Source organism: Lissotriton vulgaris, chromosome 2_2 (assembly GCF_964263255.1).
Source record: "Lissotriton vulgaris chromosome 2_2, aLisVul1.2, whole genome shotgun sequence".
NCBI lineage: Eukaryota > Metazoa > Chordata > Amphibia > Caudata > Salamandridae > Lissotriton > Lissotriton vulgaris.
Window position 1 is genome coordinate 244632611 of NC_141688.1, and position 24279 is coordinate 244656889.

A 24279-nucleotide genomic window follows, 5' to 3' on the forward strand; every position below is an offset into this window, starting at 1 on the left:
CCATGTATACGGGTATCGTGGATCAAATTGTGTCTTTTGATCCCCAAGGGATGCCCCCATTTATAATGATCTGTTTGGGCCCCCTCCTATGAATATGCTGAGTGACAGAGCTACATGGTGGTTAGTTTAGGCGGCATTAGATAACTGCCCTTCTGATTTGGGCAGCATGCACTTAATTGAAGTTACGAGAAAAGGGTTGCAATATCACAAATGTTTTACAGTAACAAGCCTTGTGTAAAAAGGCATTAGGCAGTGTGACAATATCTTTAAAACAGTATTGTCAAGGGTATCCAGATAACAAGTGACAAATGCTGAATACATATATTTATCTAGAACAGCTATTAGCCTCGCCCCGATTTGTTAGTCCCCCCGCTTATCTGCCAGTCTCCCAAAAGACGGAAGGTATACCTCGGGGGAAATCCGGAAGAAAAAAGGGGGGGTTTCTGACTGCCCGGTGAAGTATCCGGCTGCAGTAGGGTTTTGGGTAGCGAGTTAACGCAAACGGAGCCTGTGGGTGATCAAAGACATAAAATTAGGTCTTATATAAATATACTTAAAAACGCGCGTTTTGTGAGAGTTCAAAGGTACCTAGCAGTGTCGCTTACCTTTGATAAGGCCTCCGTTTTCCTCCGCTCCTCCCCGTGGAATACTGGATGCACCGGGGATTCATCGTGCGCCATATTTGAAGCACGGTGCTTCATGACTGGAAAGTGGTCACGTGACGTTGAGATCAGACCAAGCCATAAGCAGTGGAATCTTAGTGCTAATGTGGCGGCCATCTTGGAATGCTGCCGGTGATACAATCTTTAGTAACTATAAAAATACGTGACGGCAAATCAGTCACTTAAGTAGAAAAATCAAATATAAAAGTCAATGCATCTTATTGACTAATAATATTCGGACGAATTGAGATTGAATGCGGGGCATATAGTTTCGATATGGAGAAAAAATTGACCGCCATAGTGCCTCACCGCAAGTCATTTATAATATAAAAGTCTATGCCATTAACGGCTACTACTGTTTAAGTGTAGTAGATCTGTATGAGGGGCGTGTAATGTCATAACGGTAAAGCATAGTCAATAATGAAATGTGCTGGGCAGTCAAACGCTTAAGTAGACCAATCAACTGTGCAAATCCATGTTGTTTGCAACTGATGTTGTTGAGGCAACAACCAATCGACATAAGGAGCGGTTATTGTGGTGCTGGGCGACTGTTGATAAAATTTGCCAAATTCGAGCGAAAAGAACCGGCGCCAGAATATCATTGTTTGCCAAAGGTTAATCCACACTAGTTGTTGGCGAATAAATGGTAGAAGGGCATCCATGTTTACTTTTAAGAAAACGATCGAATTGCGGTTGATGAATATGCATGCCAGCAACAGTAGATGGATATTAGGAGGTCGGTACCCACTGATAGGTGCGTAAAAGGACAGAAAAAGTATTAGGTATGGTGGGATGTCATATCAGTCTAAGTCCCAAAGTAATAGGGTATTCCTAGTGAAAACTCCGGAGAGGAGATATTGCCACTTAGGAAAAATATCCAGAGTGAGCCGTCAAATGCATCATACAAAAGGATTCAGGATGTAGTAGATGTTACTATAAAGACACTACAATTTAAAAAAGAAAATAGGTGTTACAAACTAGGGCAGTATTGTAAGCGGCTGTACAAGAAATATACTATGCACAAGAGTTACAGTGTAAAGGGGTTACAAAATGTGTAAAGAATTTATATTCCTAAGCAAGAAATTATAGCTTCATAGGAGAAATCAATGATATACCTGTGAAAAAAAATATAGAAGAAACATGGAGGAAAAAGTGTTACAGCAATTTGTATCTTACAGAGCAACATAGTATCCCTCCATTTGTTTCATTAAAGACTCCTATGTTCTAATGGAAGCTAGACCTCTGATTTGGGTTGCAGGTATGGAATCAGGGAAGTTTGTTATGCTGGGGAGGAGGTTATATCAAGAAGTAGTGAAGTTCCTTGTCTGTGTTGTGTCCCCTTTGTGTCGCCCGCAGGCGGCAAATCCATTTAGCTTCCCTTTGTCTAACAGCTAGCTCACGGTCTCCCCCTCTTTTATCCTGTGGTATGTGTTCAATACCATGGAACCAAAATGAGGTGTCATTTGGATGTTTCTCATCATAGTGTGAGCTTACTGGGTAGCGTTTATCCTTATTAATGATTGCCCTTCTGTGTTCCTGAATTCTTGTTTTTAGAGGGCGGATGGTGCTCCCCACATAAATGATGTTACAGCTACACCCCAAAACATATATCACATGAGTCGTGTTACAATTGATAAAGCTGTTGATTTTATAGTTTTTCGAGGTGTTATAAGTGAAGCTGGTCGTTTTATTTAAGCCTGCATCGCAGACAATACATGACCCGCATGTATAAAAGCCAGAGGGTTTTGATGGAAACCATGACTCACGTGGGGTGGTGACATAGCTGTGGCATAAATCATCTCTAAGGGATCTGCCTTTTCTGTATGAAATGGGCAATCTGTTAGGTATGAGGTCTCGTAACCCAGAGGCACTTTGCAGTATCTCCCAATGTTTCCTCAATACATTATGAATTCGGTTACTGTTGGAATTGTATTGAGTTGTAAAGGTGATGCTGCGGTCAGTGTCTTTGTGTTGTCTTGCATTAGATGTTGTGTTTAAAGTATCTTCCCTGCAGAGGGTCTTTGCTTTCTGTATGGCTGTGTCCACAATCTTTTGTTTGTACCCCCTTTTGAGAAACCTGTTTTTAGCACTGGCCAGGTTTTGGGCATCGGTGTGTTCCTCGCTACAGTTTCTGCGCAGTCTCACCATATCGCCGTATGGTATGTTTTCGACTACAGCGCGAGGGTGGGCGCTGTCTGCGTGCAGTACAGAGTTACATGAAGTTTCCTTCCTGTATAATTTACTGTGTACCACCCCCTCCGTGACGTAAAAGCAGATGTCTAGAAAGTTAATGGTTTCCTTGCTATGTGTCATGGTTAGTTTCACGTTGTGTTTGTTGCTGTTAAGATACGCATGGAACTGCAGCAAGGATTCCACCGATCCTGACCACAACATGATGATGTCGTCGATGTACCTCCCCCAGAACACAATATGTTCGGTCCAGGGGGAGGCACGTTTGTTCCAGGCATGTACCCTCTCAAAGTGACCCATGAACAGGCAGGCGTACGATGGTGCTGCCTTTGAACCCATGGCCGTACCACGGGTCTGGTGATACCAGGTAGAGTCATGTAGGAAGTAATTATTACTGAGAATGATATCAGTCATGTCCAGTAACATGTTGTTAAAATCATGCTTGTCAGCTGGTTCCCTGTCCAGAAACGATTGCAGTGCCTCAATGCCCATATCTCTATGGATACAAGTGTATAGGCTTTCAACGTCAAATGTGACGAATGAAAGTTCCTCTGACCACTGAAAATTGTTGAGCTTTGCTAAGATGTCCTTGCTGTCTTTGACATATGATGGAAGGTTCATAACATATTTCTGTAAATGGAGATCCACAAACTCTGAGATTTTCTCTGTAGGGGACCCAATTCCAGAGATGATGGGACGTCCCGGTGGGAATGCTCCCCCCTTGTGGACTTTGGGCAGGATGTATATGCATGGAAAACGTGGTTTGATTACCCTAAGATATTTTAGCTCATCTTCAGATAGAAGACCCGTTTCTTTCCATTCTAGTAATTTAGCTGTTATCATACCCGTTACTCCATTTATAGGATTATGAGGGATGCGTTTATAGCAACTCGTGTCACTAAGTTGACGGTCAATTTCAGACATGTAGTCACCAAGATTCATGACCACAACATTCCCGCCTTTATCTGCCTCCTTGATGACAATAGTTTTGTCAGCTTTAAGTCTTTCAAGGGCCTGTCGTTGACAGGCGGAAATGTTGTGGTTAGGAATGGTAGAGAGTACTCCGGTGTCTTCAAGTTTATACAGATCAGCAGACACCCTTTCATAAAAGGTGTCAATATTGGGATGGTAATTAAAGGTGGGGGTGAACGTGGACCTGCATTTAAGATGGCTTTCCATACTGTAATCCTGCTCTATTGCTAGATTCCTTAACATCGTGGACATGTCCTGTTCCTGGTCTTCATCTAAGTTGTATAGTAACAGGGTCGTGCGAATGTCTGCCACTGTGTGTGGTACTGGTGGAGTAACCTCTCTCTGTGATGGAACCTTAGGTGTTTGGCGTGAGAAGAAATCTTTTAGTTTTAACATTCTGACAAACTTAAAAAGATCAACATGTACATCAGTCATATCACCATATTGTGCTGGGCAGAAACTAAGACCCTTACTCAAAACAGCCAGTTCATATTCATCAAGTACTTTATTTGACAGATTAATAACCTTTAAGTCATCAGTACATTCAGGAACACACATTTCTTGGATGGGAATAGACAAAGTTGCTATTTCTGTTTGGCTCCCATCCCTGTCTTGGGTATTGCTCCTGTTTCTGTACCTGGCCTTTGCCCGCCTTCCGCCCCTCCTGGTCTTTGTATAGCCCTTTGGGGTTTCGGTTGGTCCTTTTTTTGTTGTTGAATACGGCTGCTCGTCCTTATTTTGGCTAGCTCCTTCTGAAAAGAAGAAGCTCCTTCTTCTAAAGGGAGATCTGTTACTGAGTTGGACCTGGTGCTATTTACTGAGGTGGTAGATGCACCGGGAAACATCCTTAACAACGAAGATTGTACAACGACTTACCTGAACAACGAAGCCGGAACCACGACTTACAAAAACCACAAATTTCATTAAGCACGACTTCCCTAAACTACGAGTCTCTCCACTACACTCTGCACCTGTAAAAAATCACTCCAAAGAATTAAGGGATAAAAGGGGGGGGGTGGGGGGTGGGGGGTCTCCCCCCACAAAAAAAAGTTAAATAAAAAAAAGGAGATAACGGTTTGTGTTGTAAAAGAATAATAAGATAATACATTTAGATCCGTTTTTTTAAAAGAAAGGTTCACGCTAGAAGTATTATAATTACAATAGTGCCATCTAATGGACAAAAACGAGATATAACATTTCGTGGTTAAGGAAGTCGTGCTAAAAAAAGGTAGTTGTTAAGATAAATCGTGGTTAGGCAATCGTGGTTAAGGAAGTCGTGGTTCAGGTAGTAGTTGTTTAAACATACAACCAGATGCACCACTCTCGGATCGCGCCTCCTCGCTTATTTCCCTTTCTTCGCGCACCCTTTTTCTTTCTTCTGCCCCTTGGACTTGATCAAATTTCTTGGCGAACGTGTAGATTCGCCCGTCTCTATAGTCCCTGTCATCTCGTCTAATTTTTTTCATTTTCTTCTCCTTAAGATATACCTGATGTTCCTCCATCACCTTTTTTAGTATAGCAAAGTTTTTTTCAATAAGATCCTTTGGTTCCAGACCATTAATTTCAGTTATCAGTGCATCAATTTCGGCCATTAGTTTTTCGCCCTTCTCCTGAGCATGACGGATTAATATTCTCATCATGACCTCAGAGGCATTTTCTAAATTGCTTTCCCATTCTTTGAGTAGACCCTCTCCTAGGTCTTCAAATGTTGGAAACAATAAGATTCTCAGGCACCTAGGGACCTTTTTGTTGGACAAGTATTGCGTGAGGGTAGCCCCATCCCACCAGCGCGAGAGTTCTAATTTTTTTAGGCGCTCTAGTTTAAGGAATAGGGATTTTAAGCTCGGTTTGCCGGTTTCAGCCGGAGTAGCGGTCTCATTGGATCTATTGGGACCAAAAAGGTTGAGAGCCATTTCCTCCCTCCCATCTGCAAAATTAGGCATTATAATGAAACAATAGGTTTTTTCTGAATCAAGTGAAGTGCAAAACAGTCAATTTAGATAACTAAACAAAAGACAGAAGCAATCGGCAGCTGACCAGGGTTTCGCACATCCACTTCGTCTGTTTCAGAATTATTAGGCGGTGCGGCTACTCTCACCATCCGCTGCCAAGGATGTATATCAGACCAATGGTTGTTTAAGAGCAGAGAGGCGCACACAGTGAAGTCAATAATGTAAGAGAGTCCAAAAAGGAATTGTAGATCTTCAGTTCTTATTTATAAAAGTATTCTTTATTTTCATGTACAGCGGCACAGCCAACGCGATTCATTCCCTATTCGTGCCTTGGGAATTTCATCAGGGCTGCAAAAATACATTAACAGGTATAAGTATTTAACAAATATTAAAAAGACATTCACCCAAGAAGGGCAATAGTCCAAGCCAAATTGCATTAAAGTACACACCCATAGATCCAAACTTATTAACCAAGTTATAAATCTCCTAAGTGACAAATTTAAGTTTAAAATTACCTAGTGAAAGCATATACCCCCTCACCGGTACTATGCGATCACATGGCCAGCACAGGCCAAAATGTTTGGTCCTGATTTAAAACACAACACCATGCCTATTGGAGAATTAGACATCCGAAAAGTGCAAGTGTTCAAGTCATACGGACAATTGTGAACAGGGAAAGAGAAAGGGAAAGAGGTGTGAATCAAAAAAGCCCTTGGTCCCAGCATAGAAAGAAGAGGTCAAGGTGAAGGAATGTGATCCCACTACCCTGTTTTCAAACCTAGAGTCCAAAACAACCAAGTGAAAACCAAGATAAAAAACGATCCTTGGTGAAAAGATAAGATCCAAAGTGCACGGGTCCAAGTGACCCTAAAATACGTAAAGGGAGAGTTGAGAAAACTGCTGCCGCTCACCATGTATAGACAGTTTATCACGGTCGTACTTCTTCAAGAACAGTGTGTAAGACGGTCACGGTAGGTCACAATATGTGCCTATAATGAGAATATTATACAAAAAGTGAGCAAAGAAATTTATATTAGATGAGTCCAATCGTTCTTGCGGGAACATAGGGATCCTGTTTATAATCATGGGGGGAGGGGAGCAGACAAAAAGTATAGCTATGATGAACCTCACTTCTAGGTATTTACAATATGAAAATTGAAGGACTTAACAAATCTAAGTTTCTAATCTTTTTTTTTATATTTTAAAAACCAAATGATGCCTTCTATTGATAGACATATAATAGGGGATGATCAAAGTGGCGATTCCAAAGGTCCCTTTTGGAAGGTTATATTGAAGCAAGGGGTCTATAATACCTGCAAGCTGTTTTGTACTTCTTTCCAAGTAGAGTGCTGATCCAAGTCCCCCCGGAGTTTCTGGTCACTGTCACTCATACAAGTCAAACGAAGAAGAATGTTCCGGACCCCTTTGTATAAGAAATTAAGAGGATATATAGATGTTAGCCCTATAAGTATCACGATGGAAAAGGGCATCCTTGAATTCATAGTCCTAAACTATAAAAAAAGAAAGAATTTTTGCCCATGTATACGGGTATCGTGGATCAAATTGTGTCTTTTGATCCCCAAGGGATGCCCCCATTTATAATGATCTGTTTGGGCCCCCTCCTATGAATATGCTGAGTGACAGAGCTACATGGTGGTTAGTTTAGGCGGCATTAGATAACTGCCCTTCTGATTTGGGCAGCATGCACTTAATTGAAGTTACGAGAAAAGGGTTGCAATATCACAAATGTTTTACAGTAACAAGCCTTGTGTAAAAAGGCATTAGGCAGTGTGACAATATCTTTAAAACAGTATTGTCAAGGGTATCCAGATAACAAGTGACAAATGCTGAATACATATATTTATCTAGAACAGCTATTAGCCTCGCCCCGATTTGTTAGTCCCCCCGCTTATCTGCCAGTCTCCCAAAAGACGGAAGGTATACCTCGGGGGAAATCCGGAAGAAAAAAGGGGGGGTTTCTGACTGCCCGGTGAAGTATCCGGCTGCAGTAGGGTTTTGGGTAGCGAGTTAACGCAAACGGAGCCTGTGGGTGATCAAAGACATAAAATTAGGTCTTATATAAATATACTTAAAAACGCGCGTTTTGTGAGAGTTCAAAGGTACCTAGCAGTGTCGCTTACCTTTGATAAGGCCTCCGTTTTCCTCCGCTCCTCCCCGTGGAATACTGGATGCACCGGGGATTCATCGTGCGCCATATTTGAAGCACGGTGCTTCATGACTGGAAAGTGGTCACGTGACGTTGAGATCAGACCAAGCCATAAGCAGTGGAATCTTAGTGCTAATGTGGCGGCCATCTTGGAATGCTGCCGGTGATACAATCTTTAGTAACTATAAAAATACGTGACGGCAAATCAGTCACTTAAGTAGAAAAATCAAATATAAAAGTCAATGCATCTTATTGACTAATAATATTCGGACGAATTGAGATTGAATGCGGGGCATATAGTTTCGATATGGAGAAAAAATTGACCGCCATAGTGCCTCACCGCAAGTCATTTATAATATAAAAGTCTATGCCATTAACGGCTACTACTGTTTAAGTGTAGTAGATCTGTATGAGGGGCGTGTAATGTCATAACGGTAAAGCATAGTCAATAATGAAATGTGCTGGGCAGTCAAACGCTTAAGTAGACCAATCAACTGTGCAAATCCATGTTGTTTGCAACTGATGTTGTTGAGGCAACAACCAATCGACATAAGGAGCGGTTATTGTGGTGCTGGGCGACTGTTGATAAAATTTGCCAAATTCGAGCGAAAAGAACCGGCGCCAGAATATCATTGTTTGCCAAAGGTTAATCCACACTAGTTGTTGGCGAATAAATGGTAGAAGGGCATCCATGTTTACTTTTAAGAAAACGATCGAATTGCGGTTGATGAATATGCATGCCAGCAACAGTAGATGGATATTAGGAGGTCGGTACCCACTGATAGGTGCGTAAAAGGACAGAAAAAGTATTAGGTATGGTGGGATGTCATATCAGTCTAAGTCCCAAAGTAATAGGGTATTCCTAGTGAAAACTCCGGAGAGGAGATATTGCCACTTAGGAAAAATATCCAGAGTGAGCCGTCAAATGCATCATACAAAAGGATTCAGGATGTAGTAGATGTTACTATAAAGACACTACAATTTTAAAAAGAAAATAGGTGTTACAAACTAGGGCAGTATTGTAAGCGGCTGTACAAGAAATATACTATGCACAAGAGTTACAGTGTAAAGGGGTTACAAAATGTGTAAAGAATTTATATTCCTAAGCAAGAAATTATAGCTTCATAGGAGAAATCAATGATATACCTGTGAAAAAAAATATAGAAGAAACATGGAGGAAAAAGTGTTACAGCAATTTGTATCTTACAGAGCAACATAGTATCCCTCCATTTGTTTCATTAAAGACTCCTATGTTCTAATGGAAGCTAGACCTCTGATTTGGGTTGCAGGTATGGAATCAGGGAAGTTTGTTATGCTGGGGAGGAGGTTATATCAAGAAGTAGTGAAGTTCCTTGTCTGTGTTGTGTCCCCTTTGTGTCGCCCGCAGGCGGCAAATCCATTTAGCTTCCCTTTGTCTAACAGCTAGCTCACGGTCTCCCCCTCTTTTATCCTGTGGTATGTGTTCAATACCATGGAACCAAAATGAGGTGTCATTTGGATGTTTCTCATCATAGTGTGAGCTTACTGGGTAGCGTTTATCCTTATTAATGATTGCCCTTCTGTGTTCCTGAATTCTTGTTTTTAGAGGGCGGATGGTGCTCCCCACATAAATGATGTTACAGCTACACCCCAAAACATATATCACATGAGTCGTGTTACAATTGATAAAGCTGTTGATTTTATAGTTTTTCGAGGTGTTATAAGTGAAGCTGGTCGTTTTATTTAAGCCTGAATCGCAGACAATACATGACCCGCATGTATAAAAGCCAGAGGGTTTTGATGGAAACCATGACTCACGTGGGGTGGTGACATAGCTGTGGCATAAATCATCTCTAAGGGATCTGCCTTTTCTGTATGAAATGGGCAATCTGTTAGGTATGAGGTCTCGTAACCCAGAGGCACTTTGCAGTATCTCCCAATGTTTCCTCAATACATTATGAATTCGGTTACTGTTGGAATTGTATTGAGTTGTAAAGGTGATGCTGCGGTCAGTGTCTTTGTGTTGTCTTGCATTAGATGTTGTGTTTAAAGTATCTTCCCTGCAGAGGGTCTTTGCTTTCTGTATGGCTGTGTCCACAATCTTTTGTTTGTACCCCCTTTTGAGAAACCTGTTTTTAGCACTGGCCAGGTTTTGGGCATAGGTGTGTTCCTCGCTACAGTTTCTGCGCAGTCTCACCATCTCGCCGTATGGTATGTTTTCGACTACAGCGCGAGGGTGGGCGCTGTCTGCGTGCAGTACAGAGTTACATGAAGTTTCCTTCCTGTATAATTTACTGTGTACCACCCCCTCCGTGACGTAAAAGCAGATGTCTAGAAAGTTAATGGTTTCCTTGCTATGTGTCATGGTTAGTTTTACGTTGTGTTTGATGCTGTTAAGATACGCATGGAACTGCAGCAAGGATTCCACCGATCCTGACCACAACATGATGATGTCGTCGATGTACCTCCCCCAGAACACAATATGTTCGGTCCAGGGGGAGGCACGTTTGTTCCAGGCATGTACCCTCTCAAAGTGACCCATGAACAGGCAGGCGTACGATGGTGCTGCCTTTGAACCCATGGCCGTGCCACGGGTCTGGTGTTACCAGGTAGAGTCATGTAGGAAGTAATTATTACTGAGAATGATATCAGTCATGTCCAGTAACATGTTGTTAAAATCATGCTTGTCAGCTGGTTCCCTGTCCAGAAACGATTGCAGTGCCTCAATGCCCATATCTCTATGGATACAAGTGTATAGGCTTTCAACGTCAAATGTGACGAATGAAAGTTCCTCTGACCACTGAAAATTGTTGAGCTTTGCTAAGATGTCCTTGCTGTCTTTGACATATGATGGAAGGTTCATAACATATTTCTGTAAATGGAGATCCACAAACTCTGAGATTTTCTCTGTAGGGGACCCAATTCCAGAGATGATCGGACGTCCCGGTGGGAATGCCCCCCCCTTGTGGACTTTGGGCAGGATGTATATGCATGGAAAACGTGGTTTGATTACCCTAAGATATTTTAGCTCATCTTCAGATAGAAGACCCGTTTCTTTCCATTCTAGTAATTTAGCTGTTATCATACCCGTTACTCCATTTATAGGATTATGAGGGATGCGTTTATAGCAACTCGTGTCACTAAGTTGACGGTCAATTTCAGACATGTAGTCACCAAGATTCATGACCACAACATTCCCGCCTTTATCTGCCTCCTTGATGACAATAGTTTTGTCAGCTTTAAGTCTTTCAAGGGCCTGTCGTTGACAGGCGGAAATGTTGTGGTTAGGAATGGTAGAGAGTACTCCGGTGTCTTCAAGTTTATACAGATCAGCAGACACCCTTTCATAAAAGGTGTCAATATTGGGATGGTAATTAAAGGTGGGGGTGAACGTGGACCTGAATTTAAGATGGCTTTCCATACTGTAATCCTGCTCTATTGCTAGATTCCTTAACATCGTGGACATGTCCTGTTCCTGGTCTTCATCTAAGTTGTATAGTAACAGGGTCGTGCGAATGTCTGCCACTGAGTGTGGTACTGGTGGAGTAACCTCTCTCTGTGATGGAACCTTAGGTGTTTGGCGTGAGAAGAAATCTTTTAGTTTTAACATTCTGACAAACTTAAAAAGATCAACATGTACATCAGTCATATCACCATATTGTGCTGGGCAGAAACTAAGACCCTTACTCAAAACAGCCAGTTCATATTCATCAAGTACTTTATTTGACAGATTAATAACCTTTAAGTCATCAGTACATTCAGGAACACACATTTCTTGGATGGGAATAGACAAAGTTGCTATTTCTGTTTGGCTCCCATCCCTGTCTTGGGTATTGCTCCTGTTTCTGTACCTGGCCTTTGCCCGCCTTCCGCCCCTCCTGGTCTTTGTATAGCCCTTTGGGGTTTCGGTTGGTCCTTTTTTTGTTGTTGAATACGGCTGCTCGTCCTTATTTTGGCTAGCTCCTTCTGAAAAGAAGAAGCTCCTTCTTCTAAAGGGAGATCTGTTACTGAGTTGGACCTGGTGCTATTTACTGAGGTGGTAGATGCACCGGGAAACATCCTTAACAACGAAGATTGTACAACGACTTACCTGAACAACAAAGCCGGAACCACGTCTTACAAAAACCACAAATTTCATTAAGCACGACTTCCCTAAACTACGAGTCTCTCCACTACACTATGCACCTGTAAAAAATCACTCCAAAGAATTAAGGGATAAAAGGGGGGGGGGGGGGGGGTCTCCCCCCACAAAAAAAAGTTAAATAAAAAAAAGGAGATAACGGTTTGTGTTGTAAAAGAATAATAAGATAATACATTTAGATCCGTTTTTTTAAAAGAAAGGTTCACGCTAGAAGTATTATAATTACAATAGTGCCATCTAATGGACAAAAACGAGATATAACATTTCGTGGTTAAGGAAGTCGTGCTAAAAAAAGGTAGTTGTTAAGATAAATCGTGGTTAGGCAATCGTGGTTAAGGAAGTCGTGGTTCAGGTAGTAGTTGTTTAAACATACAACCAGATGCACCACTCTCGGATCGCGCCTCCTCGCTTATTTCCCTTTCTTCGCGCACCCTTTTTCTTTCTTCTGCCCCTTGGACTTGATCAAATTTCTTGGCGAACGTGTAGATTCGCCCGTCTCTATAGTCCCTGTCATCTCGTCTAATTTTTTTCATTTTCTTCTCCTTAAGATATACCTGATGTTCCTCCATCACCTTTTTTAGTATAGCAAAGTTTTTTTCAATAAAATCCTTTGGTTCCAGACCATTAATTTCAGTTATCAGTGCATCAATTTCGGCCATTAGTTTTTCGCCCTTCTCCTGAGCATGACGGATTAATATTCTCATCATGACCTCAGAGGCATGTTCTAAATTGCTTTCCCATTCTTTGAGTAGACCCTCTCCTAGGTCTTCAAATGTTGGAAACAATAAGATTCTCAGGCACCTAGGGACCTTTTTGTTGTACAAGTATTGCGTGAGGGTAGCCCCATCCCACCAGCGCGAGAGTTCTAATTTTTTTAGGCGCTCTAGTTTAAGGAATAGGGATTTTAAGCTCGGTTTGCCGGTTTCAGCCGGAGTAGCGGTCTCATTGGATCTATTGGGACCAAAAAGGTTGAAAGCCATTTCCTCCCTCCCATCTGCAAAATTAGGCATTATAATGAAACAATAGGTTTTTTCTGAATCAAGTGAAGTGCAAAACAGTCAATTTAGATAACTAAACAAAAGACAGAAGCAATCAGCAGCTGATCAGGGTTTCGCACATCCACTTCGTCTGTTTCAGAATTATTAGGCGGTGCGGCTACTCTCACCATCCGCTGCCAAGGATGTATATCAGACCAATGGTTGTATAAGAGCAGAGAGGCGCACACAGTGAAGTCAATAATGTAAGAGAGTCCAAAAAGGAATTGTAGATCTTCAGTTCTTATTTATAAAAGTATTCTTTATTTTCATGTACAGCGGCACAGCCAACGCGTTTCATTCCCTATTCGTGCCTTGGGAATTTCATCAGGGCTGCAAAAATACATTAACAGGTATAAGTATTTAACAAATATTAAAAAGACATTCACCCAAGAAGGGCAATAGTCCAAGCCAAATTGCATTAAATTACACACCCATAGATCAAAACTTATTAACCAAGTTATAAATCTCCTAAGTGACAAATTTAAGTTTAAAATTACCTAGTGAAAGCATATACCCCCTCACCGGTACTATGCGATCACATGGCCAGCACAGGCCAAAATGTTTGGTCCTGATTAAAAACACAACACCATGCCTATTGGAGAATTAGACATCCGAAAAGTGCAAGTGTTCAAGTCATACGGACAATTGTGAACAGGGAAAGAGAAAGGGAAAGAGGTGTGAATCAAAAAAGCCCTTGGTCCCAGCATAGAAAGAAGAGGTCAAGGTGAAGGAATGTGATCCCACTACCCTGTTTTCAAACCTAGAGTCCAAAACAACCAAGTGAAAACCAAGATAAAAAACGATCCTTGGTGAAAAGATAAGATCCAAAGTGCACGGGTCCAAGTGACCCTAAAATACGTAAAGGGAGAGTTGAGAAAACTGCTGCCGCTCACCATGTATAGACAGTTTATCACGGTCGTACTTCTTCAAGAACAGTGTGTAAGACGGTCACGGTAGGTCACAATATGTGCCTATAATGAGAATATTATACAAAAAGTGAGCAAAGAAATTTATATTAGATGAGTCCAATCGTTCTTGCGGGAACATAGGGATCCTGTTTATAATCATGGGGGGAGGGGAGCAGACAAAAAGTATAGCTATGATGAACCTCACTTCTAGGTATTTACAATATGAAAATTGAAGGACTTAACAAATCTAAGTTTCTAATCTTTTTTTTATATTTTAAAAACCAAATGATGCCTTCTATTGATAGACATATAATAGGGGATGATCAAAGTGGCGATTCCAAAGGTCCCTTTTGGAAGGTTATATTGAAGCAAGGGGTATATAATACCTGCAAGCTGTTTTGTACTTCTTTCCAAGTAGAGTGCTGATCCAAGTCCCCCCGGAGTTTCTGGTCACTGTCACTCATACAAGTCAAACGAAGAAGAATGTTCCGGACCCCTTTGTATAAGAAATTAAGAGGATATATAGATGTTAGCCCTATAAGTATCACGATGGAAAAGGGCATCCTTGAATTCATAGTCCTAAACTATAAAAAAAGAAAGAATTTTTGCCCATGTATACGGGTATCGTGGATCAAATTGTGTCTTTTGATCCCCAAGGGATGCCCCCATTTATAATGATCTGTTTGGGCCCCCTCCTATGAATATGCTGAGTGACAGAGCTACATGGTGGTTAGTTTAGGCGGCATTAGATAACTGCCCTTCTGATTTGGGCAGCATGCACTTAATTGAAGTTACGAGAAAAGGGTTGCAATATCACAAATGTTTTACAGTAACAAGCCTTGTGTAAAAAGGCATTAGGCAGTGTGACAATATCTTTAAAACAGTATTGTCAAGGGTATCCAGATAACAAGTGACAAATGCTGAATACATATATTTATCTAGAACAGCTATTAGCCTCGCCCCGATTTGTTAGTCCCCCCGCTTATCTGCCAGTCTCCCAAAAGACGGAAGGTATACCTCGGGGGAAATCCGGAAGAAAAAAGGGGGGGTTTCTGACTGCCCGGTGAAGTATCCGGCTGCAGTAGGGTTTTGGGTAGCGAGTTAACGCAAACGGAGCCTGTGGGTGATCAAAGACATAAAATTAGGTCTTATATAAATATACTTAAAAACGCGCGTTTTGTGAGAGTTCAAAGGTACCTAGCAGTGTCGCTTACCTTTGATAAGGCCTCCGTTTTCCTCCGCTCCTCCTCGTGGAATACTGGATGCACCGGGGATTCATCGTGCGCCATATTTGAAGCACGGTGCTTCATGACTGGAAAGTGGTCACGTGACGTTGAGATCAGACCAAGCCATAAGCAGTGGAATCTTAGTGCTAATGTGGCGGCCATCTTGGAATGCTGCCGGTGATACAATCTTTAGTAACTATAAAAATACGTGACGGCAAATCAGTCACTTAAGTAGAAAAATCAAATATAAAAGTCAATGCATCTTATTGACTAATAATATTCGGACGAATTGAGATTGAATGCGGGGCATATAGTTTCGATATGGAGAAAAAATTGACCGCCATAGTGCCTCACCGCAAGTCATTTATAATATAAAAGTCTATGCCATTAACGGCTACTACTGTTTAAGTGTAGTAGATCTGTATGAGGGGCGTGTAATGTCATAACGGTAAAGCATAGTCAATAATGAAATGTGCTGGGCAGTCAAACGCTTAAGTAGACCAATCAACTGTGCAAATCCATGTTGTTTGCAACTGATGTTGTTGAGGCAACAACCAATCGACATAAGGAGCGGTTATTGTGGTGCTGGGCGACTGTTGATAAAATTTGCCAAATTCGAGCGAAAAGAACCGGCGCCAGAATATCATTGTTTGCCAAAGGTTAATCCACACTAGTTGTTGGCGAATAAATGGTAGAAGGGCATCCATGTTTACTTTTAAGAAAACGATCGAATTGCGGTTGATGAATATGCATGCCAGCAACAGTAGATGGATATTAGGAGGTCGGTACCCACTGATAGGTGCGTAAAAGGACAGAAAAAGTATTAGGTATGGTGGGATGTCATATCAGTCTAAGTCCCAAAGTAATAGGGTATTCCTAGTGAAAACTCCGGAGAGGAGATATTGCCACTTAGGAAAAATATCCAGAGTGAGCCGTCAAATGCATCATACAAAAGGATTCAGGATGTAGTAGATGTTACTATAAAGACACTACAATTTTAAAAAGAAAATAGGTGTTACAAACTAGGGCAGTATTGTAAGCGGCTGTACAAGAAATATACTATGCACAAGAGTTACAGTGTAAAGGGGTTACAAAATGTGTAAAGAATTTATATTCCTAAGCAAGAAATTATAGCTTCATAGGAGAAATCAATGATATACCTGTGAAAAAAAATATAGAAGAAACATGGAGGAAAAAGTGTTACAGCAATTTGTATCTTACAGAGCAACATAGTATCCCTCCATTTGTTTCATTAAAGACTCCTATGTTCTAATGGAAGCTAGACCTCTGATTTGGGTTGCAGGTATGGAATCAGGGAAGTTTGTTATGCTGGGGAGGAGGTTATATCAAGAAGTAGTGAAGTTCCTTGTCTGTGTTGTGTCCCCTTTGTGTGCCCGCAGGCGGCAAATCCATTTAGCTTCCCTTTGTCTAACAGCTAGCTCACGGTCTCCCCCTCTTTTATCCTGTGGTATGTGTTCAATACCATGGAACCAAAATGAGGTGTCATTTGGATGTTTCTCATCATAGTGTGAGCTTACTGGGTAGCGTTTATCCTTATTAATGATTGCCCTTCTGTGTTCCTGAATTCTTGTTTTTAGAGGGCGGATGGTGCTCCCCACATAAATGATGTTACAGCTACACCCCAAAACATATATCACATGAGTCGTGTTACAATTGATAAAGCTGTTGATTTTATAGTTTTTCGAGGTGTTATAAGTGAAGCTGGTTGTTTTATTTAAGCCTGAATCGCAGACAATACATGACCCGCATGTATAAAAGCCAGAGGGTTTTGATGGAAACCATGACTCACGTGGGGTGGTGACATAGCTGTGGCATAAATCATCTCTAAGGGATCTGCCTTTTCTGTATGAAATGGGCAATCTGTTAGGTATGAGGTCTCGTAACCCAGAGGCACTTTGCAGTATCTCCCAATGTTTCCTCAATACATTATGAATTCGGTTACTGTTGGAATTGTATTGAGTTGTAAAGGTGATGCTGCGGTCAGTGTCTTTGTGTTGTCTTGCATTAGATGTTGTGTTTAAAGTATCTTCCCTGCAGAGGGTCTTTGCTTTCTGTATGGCTGTGTCCACAATCTTTTGTTTGTACCCCCTTTTGAGAAACCTGTTTTTAGCACTGGCCAGGTTTTGGGCATAGGTGTGTTCCTCGCTACAGTTTCTGCGCAGTCTCACCATATCGCCGTATGGTATGTTTTCGACTACAGCGCGAGGGTGGGCGCTGTCTGCGTGCAGTACAGAGTTACATGAAGTTTCCTTCCTGTATAATTTACTGTGTACCACCCCCTCCGTGACGTAAAAGCAGATGTCTAGAAAGTTAATGGTTTCCTTGCTATGTGTCATGGTTAGTTTCACGTTGTGTTTGTTGCTGTTAAGATACGCATGGAACTGCAGCAAGGATTCCACCGATCCTGACCACAACATGATGATGTCGTCGATGTACCTCCCCCAGAACACAATATGTTCGGTCCAGGGGGAGGCACGTTTGTTCCAGGCATGTACCCTCTCAAAGTGACCCATGAACAGGCAGGCGTACGATGGTGCTGCCTTTGAACCCATGGCCGTACCACGGGTCTGGTGATACCAGGTAGAGTCATGTAGGAAGTAATTATTACTGAGAATGATATCAGTCATGTCCAGTAACATGTTGTTAAAATCATGCTTGTCAGCTGGTTCCCTGTCCAGAAACGATTGCAGTGCCTCAATGCCCATATCTCTATGGATACAAGTGTATAGGCTTTCAACGTCAAATGTGACGAATGAAAGTTCCTCTGACCACTGAAAATTGTTGAGCTTTGCTAAGATGTCCTTGCTGTCTTTGACATATGATGGAAGGTTCATAACATATTTCTGTAAATGGAGATCCACAAACTCTGAGATTTTCTCTGTAGGGGACCCAATTCCAGAGATGATCGGACGTCCCGGTGGGAATGCCCCCCCCTTGTGGACTTTGGGCAGGATGTATATGCATGGAAAACGTGGTTTGATTACCCTAAGATATTTTAGCTCATCTTCAGATAGAAGACCCGTTTCTTTCCATTCTAGTAATTTAGCTGTTATCATACCCGTTACTCCATTTATAGGATTATGAGGGATGCGTTTATAGCAACTCGTGTCACTAAGTTGACGGTCAATTTCAGACATGTAGTCACCAAGATTCATGACCACAACATTCCCGCCTTTATCTGCCTCCTTGATGACAATAGTTTTGTCAGCTTTAAGTCTTTCAAGGGCCTGTCGTTGACAGGCGGAAATGTTGTGGTTAGGAATGGTAGAGAGTACTCCGGTGTCTTCAAGTTTATACAGATCAGCAGACACCCTTTCATAAAAGGTGTCAATATTGGGATGGTAATTAAAGGTGGGGGTGAACGTGGTCCTGCATTTAAGATGGCTTTCCATACTGTAATCCTGCTCTATTGCTAGATTCCTTAACATCGTGGACATGTCCTGTTCCTGGTCTTCATCTAAGTTGTATAGTAACAGGGTCGTGCGAATGTCTGCCACTGAGTGTGGTACTGGTGGAGTAACCTCTCTCTGTGATGGAACCTTAGGTGTTTGGCGTGAGAAGAAATCTTTTAGTTTTAACATTCTGACAAACTTAAAAAGATCAACATGTACATCAGTCATATCACCATATTGTGCTGGGCAGAAACTAAGACCCTTACTCAAAACAGCCAGTTCATATTCATCAAGTACTTTATTTGACAGATTAATAACCTTTAAGTCATCAGTACATTCAGGAACACACATTTCTTGGATGGGAATAGACAAAGTTGCTATTTCTGTTTGGCTCCCATCCCTGTCTTGGGTATTGCTCCTGTTTCTGTACCTGGCCTTTGCCCGCCTTCCGCCCCTCCTGGTCTTTGTATAGCCCTTTGGGGTTTCGGTTGGTCCTTTTTTTGTTGTTGAATACGGCTGCTCGTCCTTATTTTGGCTAGCTCCTTCTGAAAAGAAGAAGCTCCTTCTTCTAAAGGGAGATCTGTTACTGAGTTGGACCTGGTGCTATTTACTGAGGTGGTAGATGCACCGGGAAACATCCTTAACAACGAAGATTGTACAACGACTTACCTGAACAACGAAGCCGGAACCACGTCTTACAAAAACCACAAATTTCATTAAGCACGACTTCCCTAAACTACGAGTCTCTCCACTACACTCTGCACCTGTAAAAAATCACTCCAAAGAATTAAGGGATAAAAGGGGGGGGGGGGGGGGTGGGGGGTCTCCCCCTACAAAAAAAAGTTAAATAAAAAAAAGGAGATAACGGTTTGTGTTGTAAAAGAATAATAAGATAATACATTTAGATCCGTTTTTTTAAAAGAAAGGTTCACGCTAGAAGTATTATAATTACAATAGTGCCATCTAATGGTCAAAAACGAGATATAACATTTCGTGGTTAAGGAAGTCGTGCTAAAAAAAGGTAGTTGTTAAGATAAATCGTGGTTAGGCAATCGTGGTTAAGGAAGTCGTGGTTCAGGTAGTAGTTGTTTAAACATACAACCAGATGCACCACTCTCGGATCGCGCCTCCTCGCTTATTTCCCTTTCTTCGCGCACCCTTTTTCTTTCTTCTGCCCCTTGGACTTGATCAAATTTCTTGGCGAACGTGTAGATTCGCCCGTCTCTATAGTCCCTGTCATCTCGTCTAATTTTTTTCATTTTCTTCTCCTTAAGATATACCTGATGTTCCTCCATCACCTTTTTTAGTATAGCAAAGTTTTTTTCAATAAGATCCTTTGGTTCCAGACCATTAATTTCAGTTATCAGTGCATCAATTTCGGCCATTAGTTTTTCGCCCTTCTCCTGAGCATGGCGGATTAATATTCTCATCATGACCTCAGAGGCATGTTCTAAATTGCTTTCCCATTCTTTGAGTAGACCCTCTCCTAGGTCTTCAAATGTTGGAAACAATAAGATTCTCAGGCCCCTAGGGACCTTTTTGTTGGACAAGTATTGCGTGAGGGTAGCCCCATCCCACCAGCGCGAGAGTTCTAATTTTTTTAGGCGCTCTAGTTTAAGGAATAGGGATTTTAACCCTGGTCAGCTGCTGATTGCTTCTGTCTTTTGTTCTGTAATGAACAGTATTCACACTTCACAGCAGTAGTTCCTTCCTTTAATAAACAGTATTGGCACTTCACAGCAGGAGCACTTCCTGTAGTGAAGAGCATTCGCACTTCACAGTGGGAGCGCTTCCTGTAATGCACAGATCTATTCCCCATTGCTCAAATGGTATGACCCATCCATCTCAGGGGGCATGGGTGACTTTTAATGGGCAGTACTAGCTCTTCCCTGTATAAGACCCTCCTTTAAAGAGTAATACCAGCACGTTTTGCTGCCAGTGTCCTGAACTGGGCAAAGCTATCACTGTCTTAAGGGAGAGGGGCTTCTGAGTAGGGCCGCTGAGAAAAGGGGCGGCAAACACACAGAGTGAGAGAAAGGTCATAGCTCGGCAAAGCAGGTTTTTGGGATGGTTTGAAGGTTGTGGCGGTGGGTGGATGGGGAGGAGAGAAGGTATGGCTGTCTATAGGAATGTGAAAATGACTTGGGATGACACCTGATGTTTTGGAGTCTGGAGTAGGTCCCTGCAGCGGCATTCTTACAATCTCACAAGACCAGCCATATCTTTTTGCAACTCAAATCACAGACTGCGTTAATACGGAGGTGCGGACATTTGTGAGCGATCCGTCATTTGATACTAATAAATATACCGATTCCTCTCTTTCCAGTCTATCCTATTTTAAATTCACAATATATGCACCCAGCACGAGACAAAATAAGCACTGACAAAGCCAAATCGTTGTGGTTTACGACTGAGCGTGCCTCGACACTGATGTGTGTGTTTGTGGTCTCGTTGTGTTGAGGATGAGTGATTAACGTCCGAGTGAGTCCTGTGCTAATTGCTAATGAGTGAGTATCCACGAGCTGAAGAAAGAGTGACGGGATGCCTGCATGATGGAGGAGTGTCTGGGTACCTAAGCTCACTAATGAACGGAGAGGTTGTATTCGTTATTGGCTGCCAATGCTTAGACCGGGTATTTTACTCAGCGCTCTGTGGAAACTCCTCAGAGTTGGGTGGCCGTAGTTTCTGTCAACTTTCTGAATGAAGACAAGTATTCGTTGCTACTTCAAGGTCGGCCCAGCCCTCCTGGGGAGCATGTTGTTTACATGTTTCTGCCACTGAAAGAGGAGACTTTTTTCTTCAAGGTGCATGAGGTATAGCAGAGACCTGTGAAGAATGTAATGACGCAGTTATCCTGTTACACCTCACATGGGTCACTAGGAGAGACTCACATCAGTCATGGGTGTGGCCACTCTAGCAGCACAGCTGCTGAATGTATAGAACTGGAGGCGGAAACACCCAGACACAGAAGAACGGGCAGAGAAAAGAGCTGCTGTAAGCTCTGTGTGGTAGCTTCATCTTTGCCATGCGTTCTCCCATTACTGTTTTGTCCTATGCTGTTCGGCCAGTGTGAGTGTGGTGTAATTAGGATGCTGATGCGTGAGTGTCAGCTGGAGTGTGTGGGCTGAGCAGCAAGGATGCTGCCCCCCCCCCCCGGGGCTTCCTTCATATCTCCTTGGCCTGTACCCTGAGACTCCCAGCTTGTGTATTCACCTGATCTTGTTATCACCTTACTACTGGCTGCCCTTCATCTTCAGTTACTACTCCCTGCCTCTGAAAAGTGTTCCACTAGCTGCCTTGGTTGGGAGCTCTTAAAGCAGGTTTAATGTTGCCTCTTACAAGTGGGCCTTTATTTGTGTGTATAGAAGGGGGTGCAGGATGTGGGACAACACTGCCTTTGCTTGTCATCTCTCTCGTGTGGTAGATGCCCACAAATGTACCACATCCCACCCTGGGGGGAGCGGACCGCTGTTCTTTGTCTTAAATAGATGGCATTCATTAGAGCTGCCAACTAGGGGACAAGTTGCTGCCCCAAAGTATCTCCCCCGCCTCTTTCACTTGCTCTAAATATCATGCTAAGTAAAAGGGAAGCCACCAAAACTCTGTCAAAGCCAGTAGGCCTGGGAACCCAAATCAGCATGGAAGCCCTTGCTCCTTATGCTCTCTTTTTACCATTGTATTGTATTGTAATTTCATTTGTATAGCGCTTACTACCCCTGACGAGGAGTCAAAGCGATTTTCCGAGAGTAGCACATTACTCCGGGACCCATAGAGGATTAGTGTTGAATTAGTATAGTGAAACATGCAAGTAAAAATTAAGTGGCAGACGATTAAAGCTGTCTCCAGCGAGACCTACAAATCAAGCAGGATCACAGAATGTTGTGTTTTGCAGGACCAGAGCTACTGCCAGGAGAAGCAGAGGATGAAGTGACGTGCTATGTGCCATCCATCACCAGGCGAACTCAGCTGCAGCTAAGAACATTGCCAGAGACCCATCGATGCGACCAAAAGACAGAAAAGGTGACAATCACTTCATTGGCCAGTATAACTGTATGCATCTGAAAGTGACCTCCGGCTGTCAATACCCGCCTTTCTGCACAATCTTCTCTTTCTTGTGAGATTACAATTAAAAAAGAAACAATAGTTACATTACATGTACAGCACTGTAGGTCTGCTGTTAGCCTATTTTTTTAGAAGAATGCCACATGGATTCGTGTACCGCAGAAAGAGATTTTAATTTTTGTGGAACTATATCTGTAAATTGTCTCTTTTACTTTAAATAGATTTTCATTGCATGAGTAAACCATTTGTAGCTGGACAATACAACTTTGACAGTTTAATGAATCAGATACAAATTTATGTCTACAAATCGCAATCCGGTTCCATTTTCAGTTTCATATTTTAGCCATAAATTCTTGCAAAAATAGGTTTAGTTCATTTTCTCTTCTGTTCAATCAAGCCTATTCCTCATTAATATTTAAGTACACTCTTCTAATTGAAGGCCAGAATTAGACTTTGGCGGAGAGGGTACTCAGTCACAACAGTGGCTATTCTCTCTCCCCAAGGCGAAAATCTGCTTGACTCTTTTAGAGTCGAACAAAACCCCGGCATGTAGATTGCGGAGACTATTCGATCTGCGCTTCCTACGTACACCACCCGACAACCCGACATAGTAAGGGCAGTCAGAGGCTTGGCCATGTGTTCACCCAGCCTATTTTCCCTATCTGTGTCCAGCAGATAAAAAATGGCGGCAATATGCAACGAAAACTGCAGAAGGATCCAATTCCAGGGAAGGAATCTCCCATTGCGAGGGAGGTCATTTTTTTTGTATTTTCAAATTGATAATCCAACTTTGGGATTTTCTTTTTGAAAGTAAAAAAAAATGTTTGATGACTCTGTCATGTTGATGGAGGCGTCCAATAAAACTTTCAATGTATTTACAGCAACCGGCGTGATGGCAGTTGCTTTAAATGCAAGGGAAGTCCACTGGGCCAGCGAACCGCGCTGTATTTGGTGGATGGGTACTCCCTTAGGGTGACGGAGTACTATATTCCGCCACATCGGCACAGAAAGTTCCCGTCCACCGAACTATAAATCAGGCCTTGAGTTTGGTCACTCCTTTGTGGTATTTAAACAACATTAAGGATTTAATGGCACACTATTGGGAGGAATAAATAAATAACCATTCTGGCCTTGATCAGTTGTAATTCGTCTCTTGATGAAGAGCTTAATAAGGCAAGATCAAACACATTCTATTATTTGGTGATTCAAAGTTATGTATGAAATTATTTCCACTTGTCCATGCACATAATCTACCTATTCCTTCGAATTTGTCCTAATTATTGCCCTGTTCCTTCACTGGGCGCTGCCCAGAACAAAGCAATGCTAAGCTTTGTCTTTGTTCAAACCCTTCCAGCCCTGCTGGATACCTCTCAGTGTTCGAACAAAGATCAACATAGAAAGTTTGACTTTGATCCGTCTTGAAGACATACTTATTTAGATGTTTAAGGTTCACTCGAAAAATGCGCTGGTGTAGTTTACATTTCCGTCTCTTCTAATTATTGCTGGTACACCAGCACAACACTATGTGGATATTTATAAAATTCCATGCTCCAGCCATCCTTCAAGAAAG

The 24279-nt window shown here is 42.2% G+C and overlaps 1 protein-coding gene across 3 annotated transcripts in view; it reads left to right on the plus strand.

Moving 5' to 3' along the window:
* Positions 1 to 24279, plus strand: part of LOC147729286 (intraflagellar transport-associated protein-like) — a 262017-nt gene that overhangs the window by 173296 nt on the left and 64442 nt on the right. For all 3 annotated transcript variants that reach the window (XM_086959599.1, XM_086959601.1, XM_086959600.1), the window contains one exon: positions 22540 to 22667. In XM_086959599.1, the coding sequence (XP_086815725.1) occupies positions 22540 to 22667 (128 nt within the window). The remainder of the gene's footprint in view (positions 1 to 22539; positions 22668 to 24279) is intronic.